This window comes from Spermophilus citellus, assembly GCF_964194105.1.
Source record: "Spermophilus citellus genome assembly, chromosome: 8".
Classification (NCBI taxonomy): domain Eukaryota; kingdom Metazoa; phylum Chordata; class Mammalia; order Rodentia; family Sciuridae; genus Spermophilus; species Spermophilus citellus.
The window spans coordinates 153,491,469-153,505,651 of NC_138189.1; the positions used below are offsets into that span (position 1 = coordinate 153,491,469).

The following is a 14,183-nucleotide window of genomic DNA, read 5'->3' on the forward strand; positions in this document are numbered from 1 at the left end:
AGCATCAACCTCACTGCACCTTCCCTTTCGCAAAACCTTTTAAGGATCTTGTTTCTTGGTGGATGTGGATCTAGATTCCCCCTTCCTCAGTATGGTATAGGAAACTCTTATGCCTCCAGCTCATCCCACCAGCCGCCACATAATTTCTGTTGAATTGAAGTTCTTAAGATGTCTTAATTGCTGTGGGTGCACACATCCTGCGCTGGGGCACGGTCTTCTTCTCCCCGAGCTTCCTGGCCACCCCGCTTTTTCATCCAGCAGTCATTCAATGAACACATGCCTCACAGAGAGCCAGTGAAAGGTCACAGAGCTTTGACCTGCAGATACCACTTTGTGCTGCCTGGTGCTGGCCTGAGCAGTCTCCACCAGCCGTGTCCTGAGGGAAGCCAGGGGAAGAGGCCCGGAGGAGCTGTGGGGAAGGCCAGCCCGAGCAGCACTAGGGTAGCAGTGGGTATGTTTTGAAAGGGAGGAATCAAAGAATGGGCGAAGAAAAAATCTCATAGCTATTTGAAGGAAATATTTTAAAACCTTCCTTCATGTTCCATAAGAAGGTTATAGCTTCTTAGAAAATTTATTTGGAGACTTGAAACATAAAAATAGGAGAAGCTAACATTCCTCTCCACACTCATTACCTATCCAAGCATGTGCCCCACCCCACCCGCTCCTGAACCTAGTCCCAGCTTATCTCTTTAATCTGTATTGTTTTATCCGTAACTACTTCAGCACATAATGACATTTGTTTTTAATATTTGGTGTATTTATTTTTCAATAGATCTGTCCTTTCTGTTCACTGAGTTGAAATGATTTAAAATGAAAAAAGAGTTTTCTTTTTTATATTAACATCCTTTTAATTTTTTTGGTTATTTGTTAAAAATAGGAAAATAGCAGTAAATGAAAATTGTATATAAAATATTTCATATTGTTTTGTTGTTGCAACTTATGCACCTAGGTATCTTTTTCTATTTTTAATTGTTTAATTTCAAGTAATTACAATATTTGAAGAAACCATTCCAGTTTAATTCAGCAAACATGTACGTCAGGTACTGCGTTGTTTGCTGGAATCACAGAGACAATATTTTTCTCTTTTCTCTGCAAGTATTTGTGAAAATCAAAGGCATTGGTCCACATGGCTTTTTAAAGTAAATGTTTGACATTTGCATTGTTGGATTTTTAGAATGAACTCTTGATGTTTACAGGTTTCATTGTAGGCTCAAAGTAGAAGGAGCATGAGCCTTAGGGTCTTAGAAAAATTTGAATTCATTTCATCCCTGACTAGTTTTGGAAAATTTCCCTAACCCTTCAGTGCCTGTTTCTTTATGGATGGTAAACATTTTTATTGATGATATTTCTGTGGTTAAAAAGCTGAATTCATGGGGCTGGGGTTGTGGCTCAGCAGTAGAGCACTTGCCTAGCACAATTGAGGCCCTGGGTTCGATCCTCAGCACCACATATAGATAAATAAATAAATAAAGGTGGTGTGTCAACTATAACTACAAATATTTATTAAAAGCAAAAACCTGAATTCATCATTTTCCCCAACTTTGAATTCTTTCCAGTCAAATGACAACTTTCTTCTCGCCACTTACCGCTGCCAAGCAAATACCACACGGCTGGAACTGAAGGTAAAAGTGTCCAACGTTGCCTTTACTCGGGTTTGAGCGGCCTTCCCCTTGGCATATCCGCGCCTGAGGTCACCTTCCCCTTGGCACATCCGCGCCTGAGGTCATTCCTGTGGGTTGAAATTCTCCCTGCTTCAGCACCCTTCAGTTACCAATTGTAAAGTTATTGATCGTAAAGTTCCCGGTAACTGGGATTTTTTTTCTGATTTCCCTTGTGGAAAGTCTCAGAGTATGTAAAAGTAAGGATCCCACATCTTTGTCACCAGCTTCGTGACAGTCCTGTCACTGGCCACCACAGGTCACTTGGAAGCAAATGCAGGACACTGGCAGTTTCCCCTGTGAATACTTTGTATATATGTCTAAAAGATGAATACTTTTTTAACAACAAAAATGCTATCAGCAATTTTTAAATAAGTTTCTTAATATTATCACTTAGTGTTCAGATTCCACTGATTTTTGTGATCCAGTCGTGGTCTAAATGAATTTGATTCATGAGCATTTCCCTGATATTTTCTTGTTGTCTAAGTTTTACCCGTTGCATTCCAGCGATTTCATCTTAGAATCATCTATTTTAGAAAACACTTGTATAGGTTTTCCTTAGCAACTTAGTAACAGCCATCTTTGTGATTAAATATTGAGCATAGCAGACAAACTTATATTAGTTCTTTTGTGTTGGGAGGTTTCAAAATTTTTTAGTTTTGATACACCTATGATCTAAAATTGAAGGACTGTTATTTTTCCCCCTGGTGTTGCTGATATTTTGAAACTTGAAATATGCTTTTTCAAGAGAGATGCTGTTGTACCATACTTTTTTCACATCTGCTTAAGAAAATTTGAGTTAAATGTAATTTTTTCCCTGAACAATTCTTTTTAATCTTTGTAAGTATCCTTTTATACATAATTGGCTGTGGCTCAGAGGGACAGCGCTCACCTAGCATGTGTGAGGCACTGGGTTTGATCCTCAGCACCACATAAAAATAAAATAAAGGTATTATGTCCACATACAACTAAAAAATAAATGTAAAAACAAAAGAAAAACTGAAAACTAGGATAAACTTATTTCTAGAAGATTTTACTCAAGCATATTGTATAAGTGATCATATTATGCCCCTATTATTGTATGTCACTAAGCAAGGCTGCACCAGTAAATTTGAAAGCCGATCTGAAAAATTTTTTTAAACTATATTCTTTTATACAATTGGACACAATAATTTTAAAGTTCAGAGGAAAAAGTAAATGCCTGAAAAGAGCCAAGAAAATTATGAGAAAGAAGAAAAGTAGGTGGAATGTGCCTCGGCAAGAGAGGAAACGTGAACGTTGACCAAGCAGCTGGGCCGCAAGGAGCCTGCCCGTCCCCAGCTACGGGAGTGCCAAGGGGCTGTGTCCTGCTCCTTCCAGACCCCTGGGTACTGGGGAGAGCACTGCCTCTAGGGCGCTGGCCAGGGTGGGGTGGGGATGGTGGGCAGAGCAGAGCGCCTCCCATGTAGACAAACAGGCTCTGTAGCAGACAAGGGTCTAGAAAGAGAGCCCACACACCTTTGCGGGAACTCTATTTAGGGAACTCTATTTAGGGAAAAATCAGATTGCTATTTCTATTTAAAAATTGGTATTGGCTTAACTGGCATTCATCTGAAAGAAAAGTATGTGGATTTGGGGGTTCTTTTTCTTTTTTTTTTTTTTGTGATGCTGGGGATTGAACTCAGGGCCTTGTCCAAGCTGGGCAAATGTTCCACCACTGAGCTACACCCCCAGCTCCTGGTGAATTTGTACCTTTTGCCCTGTGTGACAAATTCAGATGAGTTAAGTACTTAAAGAAGAAAACTGTCTTCCAGACACCAGGTAATCATTAATGAGAATAAAAGCAATCTGTGTTACTATAGAGAAGATCACTGAATAAAGAAAATAGGCAAGGAGTAAAGATGGGCCGTTCTGAAAAGAGAGAAGCAAAAGAGCTAACAAAAGAGTTCTGCCGCGTTATTGGGAAATTAAACCAACATAGTAAAAACGTGGCTTCTGCCTCTCTAACAGGTAAAAAGTATTAAAATATCAAAAACATCATCTCTAGATGACAGGGATGAGTAAAAGGTCATGATTAGTCATGGTTGGTGGACATATACATTTTCATAGCCATTTTTGAAAACAAGTGATAGGGCTCCTCGGGAGGATCTTTTATTAGCAGTAAAGTCCCAGCACCCAGATGACTGTGTGGTTAGCTGCAGCCTGGCTTAGAGAGGATCGAGGTGGAACTGAGGGGAGTGCTCGTTGTTGATGGTGGGTTGCGTGGTGGCTGGAATTCCTGCCTCAGCTGTCTGCTTGGAGTGTGGTCCAGGGAAGACCAAGAAGCAGTTAGTCCCTTTGTGTGTGTGTGTATCTTAACTATAATACTATGGGAGAAGATCCGAAAAGAGACACCCCTGGAGGGCCCGCATTTAGGCAAGGTGGGACAGGTGTGAGTGGGCTGGGAGAGGGGGAGCGCACTGCAGGGGAAGGAAGGGTGGGGAGAATTGTTTGTTACAGTCATTATTAAAAATACAATTTTCATATAAAATTGTTATATTTATTATTAAAGTTTGTTTTATTAAGGAGAAAGTTGTGCTGCTGCTGGAAACTTACCGTTTAAAAGTAAACCCCAAATTGGATTTATAAGGCCTATTTTCTTTCTGAATTTTTACTCATTGTCTTTCTTATCCTTTTTATCTTTTATCTGTGCCCATTTGCAAAAAACATCTTACTTTAGACTTCATTTATCTTTCTCACTTAGGCAAAACATTTGTTTATTTTTTTTCACATGCTACAAAAAGCATGAGCAATTGTTAGATTAGAGAAGTTACCTTGCAGAACCAGCAGACCTTGCCCTGAGTCGGGACGGGAAGCTGGGGCAGGAGCCAGGAGCCGTCAGCCTCGGCACCCCTCTTCAGGCAGGCCTTACAGCTTAGGGAGTCATTTTATGTTAGGAGTTATGAGTTCTTGGGGCATCTGGGAAACATGTTCGCGATGGCCTGAGAGAATTTCATTCAAGTGCTAGTTTAATATGTATTTCTCTGCTTTTAGAGACAATCAAGAATTAGGCTTTTGGGAAGATTTCTTTCTGTCAGTAAGATTTTGTAACAGCAACAGTATGGTATAATCCCCATTCCTGAGAAAGTGTTGTGTCCCATGAGTTATAGTTATTTTGAAAACTCATTGATCTGTTCAACAAAAATGTCTAGATTTAAGTACTTTTCTTATGAACCTTGTAGAACATGCTCACACCTCTTTTTAGATACGACAGAATTGTACGTGGGAGTGTGGGTCTTGTCCTGGAGTGGTGAAGGGCTGGGAAGAGTGGACAGGCCAGCTGGAGTGTGTGGTGGGCAAACCCACAGGTCGACTTTGCCTCGACGGCCAGGGTTGGTTTTATTCTACTGCCCTGTCGTGGGGAAGAAAGTTGTGGCCTGGTAAAATGTCAGACTAGTGCAGAGGAGTTAGGCAACCCAATAACTTGGTGAACGTAACAGAGGTTGTCGCGCTGCTCATGGTGGCTTTTTCTTTCCTCTCTTGCGGGGCCTCAGATCCGCTCCATCGAAGGCCAGTATGGCACACTTCAAGCCTATGTGACTCCAAGAATCCAGCCCAAAACCTGCCAGGTGCGCCAGTACCACATCAAGCCCCTCTCTCTCCATCAGAGGACGCACTGCATTGACCACAGCAGGTGGGCAGAGGAGGGGCATCGGGCTTTTCAGTTACTTACGCTGTTCAGATCAACTTGCTTTTTCTTTCTTTTTTCGTAATCTATTTTTAAGTTGCAGATGGACAGAATACCTTTATTTTATTTATTTTTATGTAGTGCTGAGGACCGAACCCAGGGCTCACACTTGATACATGAGCACTCTACCACTAAGCCACAACCCAGCCTTGTTTTATTCCTGTAGTGTATATTCTGGTAGCTTTTTCTCCATTTAAAAATTAACTTGTGGTTTAATAGTTAGGCATGGGTTTAATATTCCTAATAAATATAAGATTTTTGCTCTTATTTTCGAAGCTGTTTGAATTGAATTTTCTTGTCCACCCCTTTCCTGCCAACCTAAGATGACTAGGGTAACAGTTCTCTCAAACATCTACTGTAAACACATCCCATTTAGCGGCTCTGTGTGAGCAGGGCGCTGCTGCTTAGCCTCACACATGGCATTTCCTTCTCTTGGCTTCAGGGAATACAGGTAGAGACAGCAGAGAGCATGGTGCCCATTGTTTCTGATTTCCAGGGAGAGCACCTTCCTGTGAGTAGATTTTCAGGACAGGAGAACTTGATCTTGAATGACAGAGAAGAGAAAGAGATGGACAGTCACCGAAGGCTTTCTCAGTGCCGTGTAGTCTGTGTGTGCTTATGTCTTGTCACTTACCTGATAGCACCGGGTCTCCACTTTACAGATGAGAGATGGAGGCCTGGAGAAGTCTGTAGCTTCTGATGAAGAGCAAGAGCTGAGATTTGAGGCCAAATTCCAAGATATTTCTATTGCAGCTTCTAACTTAAAAAGTGATTTAAATAAAATAAGAAGGAAATTTCTTAAGGAAGGCTTGTGGGAAACAAAGAAAATAGATGTTTGGGGACATCTTCCTGCTTGAAGTTGAGGTCAACTCGAGTGGGGGCAGCGGGGTGTGCTAGAAGGAAGAGCAAACTGGGACAGAGACTTGGATCACAGTGTGTCCCCATGTGGCTTCAGGAAGAGAATTTCTCTAGATTTCAGATTTTTCATCTGCAAACGAGAGAACTGGTTTGATGATCTTAAAGATCTGGCTGGCTCTTCCTTTCCTTAGCTCTGCATCCTGTGAAGTTCCTTCTGAACTTTTCCTTCCATATGCTCTGTGTTTTCTCATCCTTTGTGGTTTCCCACTTGGCTTATTTTAAGCTTTGTGATTAATTTTCAGACCCTTGTTACTTTTTTTGTGCTGTTTCATGATAGGAAATGTTCCCACATCCCTCTAAGGCCGAAGGTGTCGTTCTCTAACTTGCCTGGTGGCACACAGCGAGACCCGGCTTTCCCACCCTGCCTGTCTTACTTGAAAGCTCAGTTCCTTCCTTCATAGTAGGCTGATTCTTTCCCTAGGGAGATTCAGATGTGAGTGTCTTCAGTTTATATAGTAGAAACACTAGATGAACTTTTTAATAGTGAGATTGACCTGGTAGACTTTTTTTTTTTTTTTTTTTTTTTTTTTTGGTGAAGCTTAGTGTAATGAAAAAGGGCTATTTGCATGTCCTGACCGAATATTAAGACATCAGCACAGGTTCAGGTATAGACCTAAAATCCAAATGTATGTCTGTGTAACGTGTGATGTTAAGAAGACCTGTGTTTTCTAGGTACTTGTTGGGGTACTGTTGGAGGCCCTGCTGGGCCTGTGCCCGTGAGGCTGTGACATGCCACTCCTGTGTGCATTTGCCTTGCAGACCCATGAACACCCTGACGCTGACAGGCCAGTTCAGCTTCGCTGAGGTCCACTCCTGGGTGGTGTTCTGCCTGCCTGAGGTTCCGGAGAAGCCCCCAGCAGGAGAGTGCGTGACCTTTCACTTCCAGAACACCTTCCTGGACACCCAGCTGGAGAGTGTCTACAGGTGCGTCACACCTGCTGGGGTCATAGGCCGTGTCCGGTTTCTATTTTTTAAGGCAGGAGTAATTTACAAGTCACAGGATCAGAAACCTGCGCGTTGAAGTGACTCTATTGGACATCAAATAGGGTCAGTGAGGTTGGGAGAGTGATTAGGAAAGATGGGTATGCACAGATCAGTACCTTTTCTAAATTCCCAACAGGAACAAGCATCATTTAGAAATAGTTTAAAAGGCTCTTTTGGAGGAGGAGTAGTAATGATGACAGAATGTCCACAGGAAACCTGCAGGGATATTTTTAGATCGCACACGGAAAACTTGGATGAAGAAAGAAGGTGTGCTGTGGTCACCCACAGAAGGATGTGGCCAAACGGTCCTTCCCATCCCATTCCAGCTAGATTTCATTCCATGGGAACAGAAATGGCCTTGGCTTTGGGCCGCCAGCTGTGGCCTGCTGGGGGGCTGCCCTCATGGCTCCTCTGCCACAGCTGTGCCCTGTCCCTTCCGGGGCTTCTCCCCACCCTTTTCTACACTGGGGGGGCTAGACTCTGGCCTCCCCTCCTGCCTCTGAGTGTGCCTGTTTCTCGGGCGAAGCCAGCCTGTCTGCCCTTTGATCCCAGAGTCTTCACGCACCCACTCTTCCACTCGTTTTTGTGGGTCTCACTTCGTGGGCTGGGGGCCAGGGCTCTTTGTTCCCTGCCCTGAAGAGCGGGGTCCCCGCCACTGCCTGGCCCTTCACCTGGGAACCAGCCTTTCTGGTCCGCCCTGTGGAGGTGGCCCTCCAGGGAGCAGTCAGCCACCTGGCCTCGCTGCTCACCCCATACACATGGCAGGATCCTGATAAGCGCGCTGCCTTGGCTCTTTACCCTTTTCTGTTTGACATTCGTTCTTCAACAGTCTGACTCCCTCTACCCTCGAGGCTCAGTCCAACAGCTACTTTTCTGAGGACTTCCTTGATTATTTTCTGTTTCCATAGCATTTTTTTTTTTCTTTGTGATACTGGGAATTGGACCCCAGGCCTAGTGCATGCTGGACAGGGTCTCCCCCGCCCCAGTATTTTATTCTTACCTGTCTTTGAGACGTATTGTTGTTTAACTGAAGTGTATTTTTTGTGTAAGCTTGTCTAAGTTCCACGATATCCTCAGGGGTATTTTTAATTATCTCTGTTAATAGCCTCCCAGCACCTAACATGTGGCTTTGGATACAGTAGGTGCTTAATAAATGTTTTTCAAGTTCCTGAATAAGATGCCTGTATTTGGAGGTAGTGTAGAAGATTTGGAGGCAGGCATAATGAGGTTCAGCTCCTATATTCATCTGCTGTATTAACCCTCTGAGCTTCAGTTTTCTCTTCTGGGAATGGAAATAGTAGCACTTACCTTATAGAACTGCATGACAGTTAAGAGGATAAAGCACGTAAGTCGCTCCTCGGTGCCTGGCACTGGGGGTTTACATTCATCACCTGTTGGGCTGGGAGACAGGTGGGAGTGCCTGTGATTTCTATAGCACAGTTGGGATCAGAATGTAAAGGTGTATTGTTCATCTTTCTGGAAAAAACAACTTGCATTTGCCTACAAGTAGTCTGTACAGATGATCTATGTGGACGAAGGCCAGAGGAAGAGACCTCATGAGATATGTGAAAGATGGCATGTATTCATTAGGAAGCTCTGGTCATCACAGTGAGGGACCAAATGCAAAAGTCTCCAGTAACTGTCTTGGGCACAGCTTGACCGGTGGCTTAGGTGATGCCATCAAGATGTGACCCTGGTCCATCCTTCAGTCTGCTTGTCCACTGCCTCCCACCAGTGCCAGTGACCACACTCCCAGGCTGGAGTGTCGTCGTTCAGTTCAGTCTTGAACCCTTTGGTGGGGCGTGGGCCGTGTTGCCAGGTGCTTCCTCCTGGCACCTCAGAAGCAGATGGAGGCAGAGCCATTGAAATTGTGTGGAGGGGACAAGAGACGGCATGAGTTTCTCAGAGGAAACTGAGGGTCCCGTGGCGAGCAGGGCGGTGGATGCCGGGCATGGGTAAACAGCAGAGTGACTCTTGCAGGTTTGATGTCAGATTTCTTTTAAGGATGAAGCATATAGTCATGTTGTCATTTATGTGATTACATCAAAGAAAACAGTTGCCTGTTTATGTAAGTAGGCGATTCTAAGTGCATTTTATATATGAGGCAGCTGTTGGAAGTGTTGATGACACAGAAGAAAAGTAGTTTTAAATGAAGTGCTTAGATACATTATATCTTAAAGAGGCGTATGTCCAGCATGCTTAGCTTTATGAGTGTGTTCAGAGCTGACCCAACAGAGAGAACATGATTCCATGTGTAGGTATGCTTTATATTAACACTGTCAAGACACCTAAAATCAGATAGAATGTAAACAGTTAACTACTAGTCACGGGATGTGTGTGGATGTGTATTGACGAAGCTATTCCCGTGTGCAGCTTTCTTCTTTCTTTTTTTGTGGTACTGGTGATTGCACATACTAAGGCAGCACCCCACCCCTGAGCTACGTCCCCAGCCCTCTTCTACAGCTTGTCTTTTTAAAAATGTATTAATTTTATAGAAAAGGAGAAGGAGTTTTTAAATCTGACAACATTTCTACAATATCCATCCTAAAAGATGTGCTTTCTAAAGAAGCTACAAAAAGGAAAATTAACCTCAACATATCATACGGTAAAAAAAAAAAAAAAAAAATCTTTCTGATTTTGTGTAGTTGTCTTACAATGATAATGTTTCTGATGAAAATGACTTATCTGGTTGTGCCTGGCAACTTCTTGCAGAGATAAATGAAGTATCTGTCAGACACACTTTAATGCTGATCCACCCAAAGCTGGAATACCAGCTCCTCCTGGCCAAGAAGGTGCAGCTGATCGATGCTCTGAAGGTACGTGTGTGTTGTGGGCTCGTGCCACTGTTTTAAAAGTGGGATTTCTGGAGTCAGAAACACTTCAGTGTCCTGTTGGCTGAATTTGAACACCAAGGTGCTTCTGTTTTTGATTTTAAATAAGGAATTGCAAGTTCATGAAGGAAACACAAACTTCCTGATACCAGAGTACCGCTGTATCCTAGAGGAGGCTGACCACCTACAGGAAGAATACAAGAAGCAGCCTGCACATCTCGAAAGGCTCTACGGTTAGTGCCCTCTTCTAGAATACCTGGCCTATACCTTGCTGGGTACAGTTAGTGCCTCTTCTAGAATACCTGGCCAATACCTGGCTAGTACGGTTAGTGCCCTCTTCTAGAATACCTGGCACTAACTCTTCCAGAATACCTGGCCGTGTACAGTTAGTGCCCTCTTACAGAATACCTGGCCGGTACTGTTAGTGCCCTCTTCTAGAATACCTGGCCAATACCTGGCCGGTACGGTTAGTGCTCTCTTCTAGAATACCTGGCCAATACCTGGCCGGTACGGTTAGTGTTCTCTTCTAGAATACCTGGCCAATACCTGGCCGGTACGGTTAGTGCCCTCTTCTAGAATACCTGGCCAATACCTGGCCGGTACGGTTAGTGCCCTCTTCTAGAATACCTGGCCAATACCTGGCCGGTACGGTTAGTGCCCTCTTCTAGAATACCTGGCCAATACCTGGCCGGTACGGTTAGTGCCCTCTTCTAGAATACCTGGCCAATACCTGGCCGGTACGGTTAGTGCCCTCTTCTAGAATACCTGGCCAATACCTGGCCGGTACGGTTAGTGCCCTCTTCTAGAATACCTGGCCAATACCTGGCCGGTACGGTTAGTGCCCTCTTCTAGAATACCTGGCCAATACCTGGCCGGTACGGTTAGTACCCTCTTCTAGAATACCTGGCCGGTACGGTTAGTGCCCTCTTCTAGAATACCTGGCCAATACCTGGCCGGTATGGTTAGTGCCCTCTTCTAGAATACCTGGCCGGTACGATTAGTGCCCTCTTCTAGAATACCTGGCCAATACCTGGCCGGTACAGTTAGTGCCCTCTTCTAGAATACCTGGCCGGGTTTCTTTGCCACTGGCCGTTTGCCAGGTGGGAGGAACAGGCGAAAGATGATAGTGGCCCTACGCCAGTGACAGCAGCCATTGCACAGAACACTTCTGTATCTTGTCAGCTAGTTTTAAATCGTATTTTTACTTGAAAAATCCTAGTAAAAATTCTTAAGTGAAATTATACTGTGATGAAGGACCATGGTATAAAATGAACCTAACTCATGGAGCACAGCATGATAGATGCTTCTCACAAATACTGCCAGGTTTTACTGCTACTATAAAATATTTTTAAATGCAGCTTTTATTATTTTTAGGCAAAATTGAGTAAGGGACATTTATATCTGCGTCAGTTTACAGTTTAAGCTTATTTTTCTTTGGTGGTGAGAAGCTGGTTGTTTCACAGATCTACTGAAAGAAGGAAGAGCAGGTGGAGGAGAGGGGCAGGGAGGGAGGAGAGGGGCAGGGAGGCAGGGAGGGTGCGGTCCCTGAGCCCAGCAGCGCCGTGGGGTGGGCCTTTACCCAGCGCTCGGCCGCTTTTCTTACTTTAACTGAAATGAGACTGAAGGGTTGGTTGTCTCATTCCCAGTTAGTGGCAAAGCCTACTGTGGAACCTCTTCACCCCAAATGCATGCTTCTATGCTGTGCTGAGTCTCCGCAGTCACTGGAGAGCCAGCTGATTCCAGCCCATGTTGATCCCGAAGCCTGCCTTGCCTGAATTGATGATGTGCCAGAGACTTTCTCACAGTTATATATACACATGTATATACAAGTATATATATGTGTGTATACATGAGAAAAAAAAAATTTAGAGACAGGGTCTTACTAAGTTACTGAGGCTGCCCTCAAACTTGGGATCCTCCTGCCTCAGCCTCCTTAATCACTGGGAATACAGGTGTGCACCAGCACACCTACTTAATATAAAATATTTTAATGTTTTGTACAGGGTAGGCACAGGATCTCTTTTATCCTTAAAATAACGTATGGAATCAGTACAGATCTACCATCTCTTTATCAGTGACTTCAAAATCTAGAAATTAAAAACAAAATCTTTTTGCATAAATTGTTTGACAATAAATCTCATTTAATCTGAATAAGTTAATGACAAAACCTGATTTAAATGGACATGAAGTTATTTCTGATCTTACTGTTCTTAGTGTAAATATTCATCCATGTATTATGTGGCAGAAGTAGTATCATATTATGAGTTGTTGCCACTAAGGCCCCTTGGGTTAATACCATATAGCCCATTAAGGATATTCCTTAAGTGTGAACAATTCTGAAATACATCAGGGTTTTGGATAAAGGATTGGTAGCATGAATTATTCCTATTTTATATCTTTAAAAATTAAAAGGTGAGATAATTTTTCCAGATCTTTGAACCCAAGACTCTTGGCCTGGAGGTCAGCATATAGGTACAGTATTTTAATTCAGATAATGCTGCTAAGAATAGAATCTGCTGGGTGGGAAAAATAATCACTTCTGATATTATCTATGCCAATAGCATTTCAAAGATGGTCAGCAATTGATTGAACTGAATTAATAGCTCAAAACCAATTAAGAAGGTTATTAGCTTACTATGTATACCTGGACACTTGCTATAAAATCACCACAAAATAATGTTTAAAGCATCAACCCTTTTAGGTTTATGTATGTTAAATGATGGAATTTCAGAAACGATTATCAGGCAATTACTCACTTTCATTAAATACGTTGTTCTTGAACGAATGAATCAATATTAAAACATTTTTTTTTTTACAGGTATGATCACCGATCTTTTCATAGATAAGTTTAAGTTCAAAGGCACCAATGTGAAAACCAAAGTACCTCTCCTGTTGCAGATTCTGGACAGTTATGATCAAAATGCATTGATTGCTTTCTTTGATGCTGCATGAAAGATAAACAGGGCAAAGTCCCAAAGAAGTGGTCTTTTAAACAAAATGTTAAAGCAAAATTACAAGCCAGCTTGTAATAACTAAATATATTTGAGATACATTGACTTTAAGCTTCTGTTTCTTTTGAAAAATGGAACTGTTTAAAAATAAAGTCTTATTTTTAAAACACAAGTAGAATGATTAAGAGGGATATTAATGAATTTGGAGCAAGTAGATGTTTTAATTTTTAAATTGAGAAATTTGTATTTGGAAGCAGGTATGGTGGTGCACAACTCTAATCCCAGCTACTCAGGAGGCTGAGGCAGGAGGTTCAAAAGTTTGAGGCCAACCTCAGCAACCTGGCAAGACCTTTTTTTAAAAAAGGGTTGGGGATGTAGTTCAGTGGTAGAAAGCCCTTGGGCTCAAACCCCAGTACCACCAAATTAAAGAAATAAATAAAGTAGATTTGTAAACTACTTTACAGATTTCAAAATGTTTTTTTTTTTATTTTTGTATCTTACCTGGTTTGATCTTCGCAATTCTTTTATATATTTGCAAACCTCTCAATGAAGTACATGGTTAAGCTGGTTCTGCACCTGGTTTGTGTCCTGATTCCTGTGTGTCATCAACCAGTGGAAATAACCTATCAGTGATTTTTTCCTGGGAGTTGGAATTGATTTGCCGCTGATTTCTTTGTTGCTTGGGGACATTTTGTGACCCTGCTGCAGTTGGTGAAGTGCTTCACTTGGCTCACTGCTGTCAGTGGAGACCAGGGAAGTAAGTGGGGCTCAGGATGGAGGGATCATAACTGGCTGCGCTCTCCCCAGTCCAGCTCTCCAAGTGTGCACCTGAAGAGTGACTATTTCTACAGTTTTCTTGCACTCAAATCCACTAACTTCATTATATATGAAGGAAAATAGCATTTTCAAGCTACATAGTTTGGTTCATTAATTCTTATTCATTTGGGGGGAATACTGTATTTAAAGGTTTTAAAATGGCATAAAGATACCGGAAAATAAGCTATTTTATATTTTCAAGAACGGTAGACTCATGAAATTTCCATAAAACAGTGATTCTTAATTATATGTCATATTATGTGCCAGTCTTGAATATTAAATGTAAAATTTGTTAAAGGCAATTGTAGTTGAGTTTTAT

At 42.5% G+C, this 14,183-nt stretch overlaps 1 protein-coding gene across 3 annotated transcripts in view; it reads left to right on the forward strand.

Annotated features, from left to right (window-relative positions):
* Positions 1-13,505, forward strand: part of BBS7 (Bardet-Biedl syndrome 7) — a 48,281-nt gene extending 34,776 nt beyond the window's left edge. For all 3 annotated transcript variants that reach the window (XM_081303017.1, XM_081303018.1, XM_081303019.1), the window contains 7 exons: positions 1,557-1,622; positions 5,171-5,310; positions 7,042-7,206; positions 9,762-9,871; positions 9,979-10,082; positions 10,207-10,330; positions 12,916-13,505. In XM_081303017.1, the coding sequence (XP_081159143.1) occupies positions 1,557-1,622; positions 5,171-5,310; positions 7,042-7,206; positions 9,762-9,871; positions 9,979-10,082; positions 10,207-10,330; positions 12,916-13,049 (843 nt within the window). In that variant the 3' untranslated portion in view covers positions 13,050-13,505. The remainder of the gene's footprint in view (positions 1-1,556; positions 1,623-5,170; positions 5,311-7,041; positions 7,207-9,761; positions 9,872-9,978; positions 10,083-10,206; positions 10,331-12,915) is intronic.
* Positions 13,506-14,183: the final 678 nt, after the last annotated feature.